This window comes from Spea bombifrons, chromosome 13 (assembly GCF_027358695.1).
Source record: "Spea bombifrons isolate aSpeBom1 chromosome 13, aSpeBom1.2.pri, whole genome shotgun sequence".
Classification (NCBI taxonomy): Eukaryota; Metazoa; Chordata; class Amphibia; order Anura; family Pelobatidae; genus Spea; species Spea bombifrons.
This window is the reverse complement of record NC_071099.1, coordinates 27,736,380-27,751,291: the sequence shown is the minus strand read 5'-3', so window position 1 is coordinate 27,751,291 and position 14,912 is coordinate 27,736,380. Positions and strand designations below refer to the sequence as shown.

The following is a 14,912-nucleotide window of genomic DNA, read 5'->3' as shown; positions in this document are numbered from 1 at the left end:
TCTGTGCGGCTTCTATTTCAGCGTTAGAACGCACCGTTATTCACCTGGTTTAGAAAAACAATTATTCACAGCCAATATAAAATAAATATGATGTTTCTTCTGTTACAAAACTTGTATATATTTTAATGTTGCGTTATATTTTCTTATAAAACCAAGTTATTTGATCACAGTCTTGACACCGTAAAGCAGTTATATTGAAGGCTGAAGCAATTTTAGTATTGGAGGGATGTACCTGATGGCAATTGCACCTATGATCCTTAATATAACACTTTCTATAATAAAAAAAATATAGGTTAGCGATACCCAACACTAATTGGTAAAAGTTATTCTACTACGATAGCAACAATGAGGATAAAAACAGCTTTTTTATACATATCCCCCGTCTCTAGGTCAGTGTGAATTTCTCAGATATACTTACTAATTTAATAATGCCCAATTTCTTCTCTCAGGGACCGTAACATTCTAACCAACAGCCATGTGAAGGGTTCGCTGCCATAACAGCAGAAAATAGAACATGACAGCGGCATCCCACCCTGCCCACCATGACATCGGACAGACCGACTATTAATGACTACGGTATCACTGGCTGAAATGTAGAGGGGACTCCAAAAAGAGAAAGTCCATCTACTCCCCCCAGGTGTTTTGGAAATGTCTACTTTAAACATTAACCTGCTGAAAGCGAAGACCTATGATTTAGTGACAGAGACAGCATTATCTAATCAACCTTATGTTCTCGGCTTATTGACCCTCCCTTCGCCCACCTCTGCAAAAGCTGCCTGAACCAATAAACAACTTAATAACAGGATAGAGATAACTTTATGCAGATGAATAATCACACCGACACTGAAACAAAAAGAAAAAAGCAATCAACGTCTCCCCCGTAGTATGTGGAGGGTTTAAATTAAAGTAAATGTACTGCTCCCTCTGCTGGACCATTGGCCACATTACACGCCATTCTTGTTAATCCAGAAAGAATACCATGCACACTTGCTGTGTTTGTTTAGGTCTTTAATATAAAAAAATATATCTTTAAAAAGATAATACATATAAATTAACCAGGTCTTCTTTTGAGGGGCCTTATGTGGTTTTCTTAAGAACACTCAAAAACCACCATTCATTATGATGGATTTTGTTAGCTGGCCCACATTGCGGTATCTTAAGTTACTTCTTAATATCACATTGTTCTTCCAGATCCTTAGAGTACCGGATTGAGTTACGAGGCACCTGACTCTGTCTCTTAAGGATTTTCCCTGTGCCTTGGCTTCCATTCTTTCTTGGTAACGGCTTCTAGGGGGTGCCATATTCAGCTTTATTGCCACTGATTCCTGTAGACGCCGCACTGTTGAGCATTGGCATAAAGCTATCAACCCATGGACAGATTTCTTTACACAACTTAGTAAATCCAGTGTCTTCCGTGATGTCCAGCTCAGGCTCCCTCTTGCCAAACATTTTTGCGACCTTATGCTTGGTACCTCTTACTGAGCGGCTCCTGTACTTGTCGGCAGAGCATTGTCGGTCTCCTGGGAGGCGAGCGCTTGCGTGCCACGGGAAGCAGGTTTGGGGAGGTGAATGCCCGTACATTGATTGGAGGCAGCATGTTCTTTCAGGTATTCCCCTCCCTTCTCTTCATAGTCCTGGCGGCTAATCCATCCGTCTTCCCCCTCCACATTCTGTAAGGCCCAGTCTGATGCTCCATGCCAGGCATCCAGGACAGGGTGAGAAGCCACGGAAACCTGGGTGATGATCACAATTATCAACTGTAATAATAAGCAGGGTGATAGAGAAACAGGACATTGCAGGACGTAACAGCTGGACAGGTGCTCCAGAAATGTCATTAGTAATAGGTTTTATAATAAACACATTCACAAAACCAAGGAACAAATCAATGCGACTTAATTTGTTACCCAAATCATAAAGATTGCTTCTGTAGTAATATCTGTTGGTATATGAAAGGAATAATAAACTTGCTTGTAACCCTGGCAACAGAATCATCTTAATGTCCCAGCATAATAGTCTTGTAAGTTCAGAAGCCCATCTTGTATCCTTCTAGAAAAATTCCTTGCCAATCACAGTACCTGGAAGCGGGAACCAAATGGCCTCATTTGTAGCAGCTCCTTCTCCATCCTGCCCAGCACCCCTGGATACATCATATTACCTCCCGTGAGGAAGACATTTTGGACCAGCTCTAGTTGCACTTCAGGAGGGTAGCTGCAAAAAGATCCAACATCATGCAAATAGAAAATATTTCGGATGAAAACTGCTGAACGCCAATGAACGTTCTCCTACCGGTCAAGGATATATTGCATGGTTTCTGCAAGGCCAGCTTGGTCCTCCCCAATCAGCGACGGTTGGAATAGGATCTCTGGGACACGAATTCTCTCTGTGCCAAGATACATTTGGTGGTATTCAGCAATATTGAACATGGCCTGCCAAACACATATAAAAACAGTGAATCAGAAGGGCTGAGGACTGATGCTAAATGAGGACCCTGTATTATTTAGTCGATATATACACCTATACGAGTACAGTATATACGATACCTGGACATTAGGCGCTGTCTTTTCAGTCTCCATCGGCTCCTCAGAGGAGAGAGGCTCCAGCTCAGAGATCCCTTCCATGTCATCCTGTTCTGCTGTAGTTTCTGGAGTCTGTGACAGATCATGACAACACAGGGGAGGATCAACTGGGCCAAAGTCCAGGAAAGCAAGGGCAACGATTCCAATTTCATTGGCTAATACCAACCTGTGGCTTGCTGTCAATAGCCTCAACCAGCAACCTCTGCCTGCCCTGCTCCACAGCTGCACCAAGCTTATGGATGTAAGACTGCAGCTCTTCTGCAGAGTCCATGTTCAACTCCACCAAGGCTTTGTGGAACTGCTCGACGTGACCATCCTCCAGAAGCTCCTAAAAGAAAATACATAGCGTTTTCAGGGAACTGCTTCATGTAAACCGTGCGTAAAAGCTGCCTGGACCTATCTTCCGATGGGACACACAAAGGTTCAAGACGTACCTGTACATACAGCAGCCGGTCCAACCGCTCCTGGTCCTGCTGGAGCTTTTCCTCCTTGCGTCGCGCATTCAGCTCCTGCAGACGTCTTAGCTGCTGTTGTCGGCGCTCCTGCTTCTCCTCAGAGGGTATTGCGCTGTTCAGGAGCTTGCTGGAAAACGGAAGCTGCATCTTGTGCACATTCTGTTCATAGTAATCCGGGCAACGCCACTTCTGGAGTTCTGCCGCACATGGATAAATCGTTAAAGGGGCAGCCATACCCAAATGTTTTACTGTCCTGATCTTCCTGCAATTCGTGTAACATTTCAGTCTGAAACACTGCTCAGGGGCAAAACTAGAGGCTACCTCCTGATGTCATTGAGCCAGGAGCACGGGCTATCGCACATACACATGCTCCAGAAGCACTGCCACTTCTTACTGCGTTCAGCGGTGAGCCCAAGGCACAACTTCCACACCAGAAATAAGCCACGGAGGAGCTTAGCTACAAAGAAAACTGTTTCCACCAAAAAATTTAAGCAGAAACTATAGGTTTTTCTACCTGGTGGTAATAGTAGATAAATTAAAAACGCACACTCTATATTCCAACGAGACCTGCTCCTAGAGAGGCTATTACCTTCCATGTAATCTTCTGGCACGTAGCAGTGATCATGCAAGATCTCCTCCATGCGGCTTAGCGTGATGGCAGAAACGTGTCCTGGGTATTTTAGCTGCAGCAGGCGTTGGAGGTAGGTGACCGCATGGAAGCCGCCGATATTTATCCTCTTGGAGTTCTTGGCATCCAATCTGCAGATAGGTAATGGCTGTCATTAAAGCGAACATTCATTCTCCAGCAGAAAGACATGAACTTATGAGCCTCTTCACTCACCTCCCACCCAGGACGGGGAGTATGTGAGTGCAGTGGTAGCCGGATGAGACAACGAGCCCACTCCGCGGCGACAGATCGTTCTTGTTGTGATAGAAACTGTACAGCCCGTCAACCCCAAAAGATACTTTGGGAACGCGGTAACACTCAAAGAGAAGCTCAGACACCATCTGCCGGACATGAAGCGGAGTGCAGGGAGCCTCGGTGAATACAATGGGGTATTCAACACATCCCTGAGCAGTGCAAAAAACATAAAAGGAAAAGAGATTAGAGTAAATATCACAGAAGACAAGACAGAAAAGTACAATTCCCTTACAAGTCTACTTAAGGTGTCAGATCTCGACGAGTTTCTTGGTTTGCATGCTTTGAAACAAAGTTCGAGTCAAGAAAAGAAAAATCATCTGTACCTTGGCTTCACCAACTATCCAGTCGTGCCGAGACAAATCCCAAATGACCTTGCATTTAAATTGGTTTCTTATTATACATAGGATGATGTGACCCACTATCTGCATGATAACACATGTAGAAGAAATGATTCAACGAGCCCTGAACGGAACCCGGCAACTGTCTAAATGCTTTACCCATTGATTAAACTGAATAATAATTCTCTTCTCCTGCTATGCGCTAAAAGCAATTAATTATTCAGCACCCAGACTGTTAAAGGAACAGAATTAGAGCTGGAGATAGAAACATATTATACTCTCAGCTAGCCACGGGCTGTCAGCTAGCCACGGGCTGTCAGCTAGCCACGGGCTGTCAGCTAGCCTTTAGAGCATTTAGAAGAACAAATTATTTATAATTGATTCAGAATGTACACCTTTTAATTTATAAAACACATTTAGTACTGTTTTAATCCACATTATTGTTACTTATAGGAATGTAGAACCCTCTGACATCTGCATACCCAGCAAGCCTTCTGAGCTCCTAGAGAAGAGGATCATCAGAGGAGAAAAAAGGGACTGAGGGATTGGAAGCCAAAAGCAGGACACTTGGGAAGTACTGATCAGTGGGTCATATACTCGTGGAGCAGTTACTATGGAAACCAATAGAATATGGTTGCTGTCGGCTCCGCATGTAACAGTACATTAGAATGGCCCCATTTTAAAGTAGCCCTTGTTCTTTCCATTCGATTTCATACCTGTGAGGCCACCCCCAGCTTCTGGAAGACATGATCACACAGCAGCTCCTGCAACTCCAAATTAACCGGCAGATTCCGATCAAACGGTGTCCGAAGCAACCAGCGAAGGGGCTCCAGGTTCGGGATGTCATTACCCACCCGGCTCAAGCTACGGGGCCCTCCGCGGCTCCGAGCCACTACAGAGCGGAGCTGCAACGGAGGGCCTTTCCCTGCCCATCCCGCCCGTAACTGGAACGAGCCGTTGTCCAATACGACCACAGCCGGGCCGTCAAGTACCGGCTCCTGTACGGGGTCAGGATTCGTTCTGGCATCACGAAACGTGAAAACGTTAGCCGCAGGTCTGGGCGCAGCCATCTTGTGTAATGGGTCCGCCTGAAAATAAGTTCCGCCAAAAACCAGACACTAGTCTCACACAGGTTCCTAGTAACGAAAAGCAAGGGAAATAGTGTTACGGTATCAGTTGCGTCATCATTGATGCTGTCTGAGGAGAAATTGCTTCATTATCGCTGTTTATTATAATTAGCGCCAGGTTTATTACTTCATAATCTGCACTTTGTAACGAAAAACACTTTTACTTCATAGTGTCCAAAAACTGTCAACGATTAACGATTTCCTGTGATAACGGTTTTACTTGTTTGACGTAATGAAAACACGAGGTGATTTTTGAAGAAAACACAAGCGTTTTGAGAAATACGTCATTTATACAAAAAAATGTGTCAAAGTGGTTCATTCACTTATCATTTCCCGTCTTGACTACTGCAACACTCTTGGATTGGATTTACGATGGCGGCCATGGTGGTCTCAGTGTGCCCCAGTGGGAAACAGTGAGAAATCATAGATGACTATGCAATCACCAAAAACTGTATTTTATTGTTATTCTGCAGCAGTTACCTTTACCTGTGAACCACTTCTGCCTGTCCTGACATTGGACAGACCTGACCTATACTTTACCAGACAACTTGCTGATATGCACTACCCTTTTGATCTGTTAACAGTTTTAAGCCTTGGCTGCCTTTGGTTTTTTACTTATAGAAAGATGTCTAGCAGAGACTAGCAAATGCCTTGGGTAAATAAACAACGGATGGCCTGTCTTCAATGCCCTGTACTCAAAATTAAGGATTCACCAAATGTTGCATTTTCTCCATGTGTACTTGCTTTTGGGAATCCAATCATGGGATCCTAACTGATAAGATGATTTTTTTTTTCATCTTCTGGTACCCATTCTGATTTTTCATACATAACGGACATATCATTTTTATTATTGACATATAATAGGAGAATTCCCATGTAAAACCCTGTAATAGTATGACTATATCCCTATAAATGCCAGAATCTGTTGTAATGATAGTAGGTGAACCAAACAAATTTATAAATTAAGTACAATTGTACAACAGCAAACAAACTAGAACCAAAATTAGGGGAGGGTTTTTCATTTTATTTTTGACTTTCTTGGAGACAACAAATGTGGAAAGTCTTGACAATCGCTCTGACAAAATCTTCAAAACATCCAGTCTGGAGTCACAAAAGAGAAGCCGAACAGGCTCTGGTCACTCGATGAAGAGGACGCGCCGGCCGGGCTCTGATCACTAAATAAAGAGGAGGTTTCAGACAGGCTCTGTTTACTAGATGGAGAGGCAATGTCCTCTGTGATCTCCAAAACTGGTGGTATGGGCTGGATGTTCTTGAAGCGGCGATTGGGTCTTTCAGCCTTCTGGTATGGTGGCGGCATTCTCCGGCTCTCTATGTCTTCCCAATTTATGCTGTCAAAGAACGGATGCTCCCTGATGTATTCGGTCATCCAGAGGCGAAGCTCAGGATCTTTCTTTAACAGACAAGTCAGTATATCCACAGCTTCTTGGCTTAATGCCTTGGTGTATTTGGGCCTGCCATTGATAATAGAATGGACAGTTGCCTTCTTGCAGTAGCCGGTGAAGAAGGGAAAAGTTCCATTAAGCACGCGGAAGAGAATAACCCCGAAGGACCACCAGTCGACAGCAACACCATATTGCTGCTTTAAGTATATTTCTGGGGCCATGTAGAGACGTGTTCCACAATGTCCTCTCACTGTACTTCCAAAAACACCTTCTACAGCAAGACCAAAATCACTGATCTTGACATGGCCCTCACGGTCAAGTAGGACATTCTGCGGCTTCAGATCTCTATGAATGATGCCCTGGGAATGGAGGAATTGGATGCCACAGACCAGCTCTGCAGAGTAGAATGCGGCTGTGTTCTCTGTCATGTAGCCAACGCTGTCCATATAAGACTCCAAGGTTCCTCCAGCCATAAACTCCATGGCGAGGAACACACAGGTCTCTGTCTGGAAAGCTGCATACCCGTGGCATAGAAACGGGCTGTTCCTGGCTACCTCCAGAATCCTCCTCTCTCTCATGATGTGCAGAGACTTCATAGATCTCTTGCGTATCATTTTTACCGCTATTAAAGAATCCTTGGAAGGAACAGAGGCCAACATGACCTTTCCAAAGCTCCCTTGTCCCAATTGAAAATGAAACCTTAAGCAGGACACCGACATGGGGAGAAGGTTCCTGAATCGTTTTGCGGTCAGGCTGCAGTCCTCCTCACTTCTGCGCCTTTTCCTGGGAACCTTCATCCTCCTGCTCCTGTACTCCTCCAGGTGTGCATCTGCTGTTGGTTTCACCTGCTGCCCCAGATCATGGCTCTCGTTATTTCTATGCCTCTTCCGCTCATGTTCATAGCTGCCTGTGCTGGTTCTTCTGCGCTTTGTTGTCTCCTTTTTCCTGATATACAGGCGTTTTTGCTCTCTCTGGTTAGCAGTACATCTCCTCCTTTTCCTCAGTCTCATTCTGTTTTCTGTACTGCTACCTTCTTTCTTTCGCTTCAGCAGAAAGGTTCTGTCTGTCAAGAGCTCGCTGTTTTCATCTCCTGTGCTATGTGTTGGAACGATATCGGAAGTCTTTTTGAGCCTGTTGAAATATTTGAGTAGTTTTCTGGGGCAGCACTTCTTTAAAATCCACCTTAGTCCTGAGAAGAGACACTCTGCCATAATGATTGGTGAGTTTTTCTTCTCTGGTAGCTGTTGACGTAGTTGGTAACCACACTTCAAGTTCACTAAAGAAATAGCAGCCTGAAAGTGTCGAGCGCCCAACTGCACTGAAGATAGAATGCTGTGCAACCAACCTGCATGCTGCCAGGATGATGTCATAATTCACTGTGGGATCTATGAGGTCACAATAGGAGTGCTTGCAGGTGGTTTCCCAGATACAGAGCATGGGTAGCGTTTTCTCCCTTCTGCGGTTTTATTTATTTCAGGATTGTTAATTTCTATATATGTAGCTGGTTTTTGCATAATGCTTTTAGGTTGTTACATATTAAAACTATTCAATAACAAACATATTCACCGCCTTTCGTTCAGTTTATTCTCATTGTGTTCCAAATCAGTTAAAGGTAACATACATTTGTTTTAACCCCTTAAGGACAATGGGCGATCCCTAAACCCATTGAAAACAATGCATTTTGAGCCCGTACATGTACGGGCTTTGTCATTAAGGGGTTAAAAACTGCCACTGAGCTACAGCAAAGCTTTCATAATGGAAAAGACTGTAATGCAGTAGGCAGTGTTTTAGGATTGAAAGTAAGGGGTATTTATACCAGCAGATACATTGGATATCTAGGTAAAAAGAAACCCTCCAGAAGATAAGTGATAATAATGTTCTTGATCACATCAGGACACCGATGTCTTGATACATTTTTTTGGTACTCTTAAAACAAAAGGATCAGATCCCAGACTGTTTGAAAGACATATTTGAAATATATTCTGTAACGACTCTGTAGTTTTCACATGCACAGTGATCGGTTCTTGTGTGAGAAACCGAACAAAGCTTCTTAAATGTGTAATTAATGTTTTTGTGTAGTGGGACAGCACATTTAAGGTCTTTACCATACAGACCATTCTAAAATGTCAATATGTTAAAAAAGTTGCATTATAAAAAATGAATATAGTATATTAACGCGAGGATCTTAAGTGGAAATTACCAACTTTCTATTTCTTTGTTTGTTTTTATTCTTTAATTGTAGGTTAATTCATAAAGAGATCATTCACATTGGTTATAACTGCAGATGTAACCAAACTAGTTCTTTACTCTGCAAGGTTTTATATACAGGTCTGCAGAGTATCCATCATGCACTAGGAGGCCACAGTGCTGTTGTTATAATCTTTCTTACTCTTAGATGAAGTTGTGGACCCCTACAGTAAAAAATCTACCCTTTACCTCCTTGTGAAGCATTGGTCTAGTAACAGCTACATGTTTATCAGCATTAATATATGGCCCTCTGAATCGTAGCAACATGCAGGTTGGTTGGCAGTAGTTGAAGACCTAGGTGATGTTCAGAGATCTTCATGCTTTCTTGTTGGACCACCAGCTGCTGGGAAGTGGTGCTCTGGTTGCAGCTATGACCTGTGATGATGACTTTTTTGTGTGTACTGATTACTCCCAATCCCATCACATAAAATTCTATCCTATATTATCTGCCGAGCACCGGTGTCATCTTTATCCGGTACACATAGATGCCGAGGAGTTAAGATTCTGTCTATTTTATTTATTTCCATAAAAAGGCCACCAAATTCCTCAGCATCCGGCCCTGCCCAAAAGATTCTAAGAAGTGCGTTTGAATTTCAAGGACAAAATGTGAGAAATAAAGTATATATTATACCATCACTTCACATACCAAATACACTGCATTTATAGTTTGAAGAAAATATGTCCCAGGATTACATTTTAATTTCATTTTAAAAAATCTGGTTACCTTTGCCAGAAGAAGCCTTTAAAAATCATATATCATAAGATTTAATATTAATTCCTGGATACAAGAAGAATATTTAAAATTCAGTTTTAAAATTCAGTATTTGGGACATTTCAATCTGCACATAAGAAAGGTCATAACATATGATGTCAGGCTAAGCCTGCATTGTGAGGTCATATGCACCATGTAACTGTACAACAGGAAGGAAACTATAACCAAAATTAAGGGGGGGGTGGGTTAATTTTATTTTTGACTTTCTTGGAGACAACAAATGTGGAAAGTCTTGACAATCGCTCTGACAAAATCTTCAAAACATCCAGTCTGGAGTCACAAAAGAGAAGCCGAACAGGCTCTGGTCACTCGATGAAGAGGACGCGCCGGCCGGGCTCTGATCACTAAATAAAGAGGAGGTTTCAGACAGGCTCTGTTTACTAGATGGAGAGGCAATGTCCTCTGTGATCTCCAAAACTGGTGGTATGGGCTGGATGTTCTTGAAGCGGCGATTGGGTCTTTCAGCCTTCTGGTATGGTGGTGGCATTCTCCGCCTCTCTATGTCTTCCCAATTTATGCTGTCAAAGAACGGATGCTCCCTGATGTATTCGGTCATCCAGAGGCGAAGCTCAGGATCTTTCTTTAACAGACAAGTCAGTATATCCACAGCTTCTTGGCTTAATGCCTTGGTGTATTTGGGCCTGCCATTGATAATAGAATGGACAGTTGCCTTCTTGCAGTAGCCAGTGAAGAAGGGAAAAGTTCCGTTAAGCATGCGGAAGAGAATAACCCCGAAGGACCACCAGTCGACAGCAACACCATATTGCTGCTTTAAGTATATTTCTGGGGCCATGTAGAGACGTGTTCCACAATGTCCTCTCACTGTACTTCCAAAAACACCTTCTACAGCAAGACCAAAATCACTGATCTTGACATGGCCCTCACGGTCAAGTAGGATATTCTGCGGCTTCAGATCTCTATGAATGATGCCCTGGGAATGGAGGAATTGGATGCCACAGACCAGCTCTGCAGAGTAGAATGCGGCTGTGTTCTCTGTCATGTAGCCAACACTGTCCATATAAGACTCCAAGGTTCCTCCAGCCATAAACTCCATGGCGAGGAACACACAGGTCTCTGTCTGGAAAGCTGCATACCCGTGGCATAGAAACGGGCTGTTCCTGGCTACCTCCAGAATCCTCCTCTCTCTCATGATGTGCAGAGACTTCATAGATCTCTTGCGTATCATTTTTACCGCTATTAAATAATCCTTGGAAGGAACAGAGGCCAACATGACCTTTCCAAAGCTCCCTTGTCCCAATTGAAAATGAAACCTTAAGCAGGACACCGACATGGGGAGAAGGTTCCTGAATCGTTTTGCGGTCAGGCTGCAGTCCTCCTCACTTCTGCGCCTTTTCCTGGGAACCTTCATCCTCCTGCTCCTGTACTCGTCCAGGTGTGCATCTGCTTTTGGTTTCACCTGCTGCCCCAGATCATGGCTCTCGTTATTTCTATGCCTCTTCCGCTCATGTTCATAGCTGCCTGTGCTGGTTCTTCTGCGCTTTGTTGTCTCCTTTTTCCTGATATACAGGCGTTTTTGCTCTCTCTGGTTAGCAGTACATCTCCTCCTTTTCCTCAGTCTCATTCTGTTTTCTGTACTGCTACCTTCTTTCTTTCGCTTCAGCAGAAAGGTTCTGTCTGTCAAGAGCTCGCTGTTTTCATCTCCTGTGCTATGTGTTGGAACGATATCGGAAGTCTTTTTGAGCCTGTTGAAATATTTGAGTAGTTTTCTGGGGCAGCACTTCTTTAAAATCCACCTTAGTCCTGAGAAGAGACAACACCATAATGCCATAATGACTGGTGAGTTTTTCTTCTCTGGTAGCTGTTGACGTAGTTGGTAACCACACTTCAAGTTCACTAAAGAAATAGCAGCCTGAAAGTGTCGAGCGCCCAACTGCACTGAAGATAGAATGCTGTGCAACCAACCTGCTTGCTGCCAGGATGATGTCATAATTCACTATGGGATCTATGAGGTCACAATAGGAGTGCTTGCAGGTGGTTTCCCAGATACAGAGCATGGGTAGCGTTTTCTCCCTTCTGCGGTTTTATTTATTTCAGGATTGTTAATTTCTATAAATGTAGCTGGTTTTTGCATAATGTTTTTAGGTTGTTACATATTAAAACTATTCAATAAAAAACCTATTCACCGCCTTTCGTTCAGTTTATTCTCGTTGTGTTCCAAATCAGTTAAAGGTAACATACATTTGTTTTAACCCCTTAAGGACAATGGGCGATCCCTAAACCCATTGAAAACAATGCATTTTGAGCCCGTACATGTACGGGCTTTGTCATTAAGGTGTTAAAACTGCCACTGAGCTACAGCAAAGCTTTCATAACGGAAAAGACTGTAATGCAGTAGTCGGTGTTTTAGGATTGAAAGTAAGGGATATTTATACCAGCAGATACATTGGATATCTAGGTAAAAAGAAACCCTCCAGAAGATAAGTGATAATAATGTTCTTGACCACATTAGGACACCGATGTCTTGATACATTTTTTTGCTACTCCTAAAACTAAAGGATCAGATCCCAGACTGTTTGAAAGACATATTTGAAATATATTCTGTAATGACTCTGTAGTTTTCACGTGCACAGTGATCGGTTCTTGTGTGAGAAACCGAACAAAGCTTCTTAAATGTGTAATTAATGTTTTTGTGTAGTGGGACAGCACATTTAAGGTCTTTACCATACAGACCATTCTAAAATGTCAATATGTTAAAAAAGTTGCATTATAAAAAATGAATATAGTATATTAACGCGAGGATCTTAAGTGGAAATTACCAACTTTCTATTTCTTTGTTTGTTTTTATTCTTTAATTGTAGGTTAATTCATAAAGAGATCATTCACATTGGTTATAACTGCAGATGTAACCAAACTAGTTCCTTACTCTGCAAGGTTTTATATACAGGTCTGCAGAGTATCCATCATGCGCTAGGAGGCCACAGTGCTGTTGTTGTAAGCTTTCTTACTCTTAGATGAAGTTGTGGACCCCTACAGTAAAAAATCTACCCTTTACCTCCTTGTGAAGCATTGGTCTAGTAACAGCTACATGTTTATCAGCATTAATATATGGCCCTCTGAATCGTAGCAACATGCAGGTTGGTTGGCAGTAGTTGAAGACCTAGGTGATGTTCAGAGATCTTCATGCTTTCTTGTTGGACCACCAGCTGCTGGGAAGTGGTGCTCTGGTTGCAGCTATGACCTGTGATGATGACTTTTTTGTGTGTACTGATTACTCCCAATCCCATCACATAAAATTCTATCCTATATTATCTGCCGAGCACCGGTGTCATCTTTATCCGGTACACAGCGAAGCCGGGGTTTTTTGCCTTCTTTTGGATCAACAGCAACAAATGAACAGATATGGGAGGGGCTGAACTCGGTGGACGCATGTCTTTTTTCAGCCTATGTAACTATGTAACTATGTAACTATGTAACATAGATGCCGAGGAGTTAAGATTCTGTCTATTTTATTTATTTCCATAAAAAGGCCACCAAATTCCTCAGCATCCGGCCCTGCCCAAAAGAAGTGCGTTTGAATTTCAAGGACAAAATGTGAGAAATAAAGTATATATTATACCATCACTTCACATACCAAATACACTGCATTTATAGTTTGAAGAAAATATGTCCCAGGATTAAATTTTAATTTCATTTTAAAAATCTGGTTACCTTTGCCAGAAGAAGCCTTTAAAAATCATATATCATAAGATTTAATATTAATTCCTGGATACAAGAAGAATATTTAAAATTCAGTTTTAAAATTCAGTATTTGGGACATTTCAATCTGCACATAAGAAAGGTCATAACATATGATGTCAGGCTAAGCCTGCATTGTGAGGTCATATGCACCATGTAACTGTACAACAGGAAGGAAACTATAACCAAAATTAAGGGGGGGGTAATTTTATTTTTGACTTTCTTGGAGACAACAAATGTGGAAAGTCTTGACAATCGCTCTGACAAAATCTTCAAAACATCCAGTCTGGAGTCACAAAAGAGAAGCCGAACAGGCTCTGGTCACTCGATGAAGAGGACGCGCCGGCCGGGCTCTGATCACTAAATAAAGAGGAGGTTTCATACAGGCTCTGTTTACTAGATGGAGAGGCAATGTCCTCTGTGATCTCCAAAACTGGTGGTATGGGCTGGATGTTCTTGAAGCGGCGATTGGGTCTTTCAGCCTTCTGGTATGGTGGCGGCATTCTCCGGCTCTCTATGTCTTCCCAATTTATGCTGTCAAAGAACGGATGCTCCCTGATGTATTCGGTCATCCAGAGGCGAAGCTCAGGATCTTTCTTTAACAGACAAGTCAGTATATCCACAGCTTCTTGGCTTAATGCCTTGGTGTATTTGGGCCTGCCATTGATAATAGAATGGACAGTTGCCTTCTTGCAGTAGCCAGTGAAGAAGGGAAAAGTTCCGTTAAGCATGCGGAAGAGAATAACCCCGAAGGACCACCAGTCGACAGCAACACCATATTGCTGCTTTAAGTATATTTCTGGGGCCATGTAGAGACGTGTTCCACAATGTCCTCTCACTGTACTTCCAAAAACACCTTCTACAGCAAGACCAAAATCACTGATCTTGACATGGCCCTCACGGTCAAGTAGGACATTCTGCGGCTTCAGATCTCTATGAATGATGCCCTGGGAATGGAGGAATTGGATGCCACAGACCAGCTCTGCAGAGTAGAATGCGGCTGTGTCCTGTGTCATGTAGCCAACACTGTCCATATAAGACTCCAAGGTTCCTCCAGCCATAAACTCCATGGCGAGGAACACACAGGTCTCTGTCTGGAAAGCTGCATACCCGTGGCATAGAAACGGGCTGTTCCTGGCTACCTCCAGAATCCTCCTCTCTCTCATGATGTGCAGAGACTTCATAGATCTCTTGCGTATCATTTTTACCGCTATTAAAGAATCCTTGGAAGGAACTGAGGCCAACATGACCTTTCCAAAGCTCCCTTGTCCCAATTGAAAATGAAACCTTAAGCAGGACACCGACATGGGGAGAAGGTTCCTGAATCGTTTTGCGGTCAGGCTGCAGTCCTCCTCACTTCTGCGCCTTTTCCTGGG

General features: G+C 43.0%; 1 protein-coding gene across 1 annotated transcript; it reads right to left on the bottom strand.

Moving 5' to 3' along the window:
* Window positions 1–987: 987 nt before the first annotated feature.
* Window positions 988–5,361, bottom strand: ACTR5 (actin related protein 5). Its single transcript, XM_053453475.1, has 9 exons — window positions 5,008–5,361; window positions 3,873–4,102; window positions 3,621–3,790; window positions 3,011–3,228; window positions 2,743–2,904; window positions 2,541–2,648; window positions 2,287–2,426; window positions 2,076–2,208; window positions 988–1,733 (listed from the first exon to the last, which is right to left on the bottom strand). Exons 1-9 carry the CDS (start codon window positions 5,359–5,361, stop codon window positions 1,476–1,478), a joined length of 1,773 nt encoding a protein of 590 aa, XP_053309450.1. The 3' UTR covers window positions 988–1,475.
* Window positions 5,362–14,912: the final 9,551 nt, after the last annotated feature.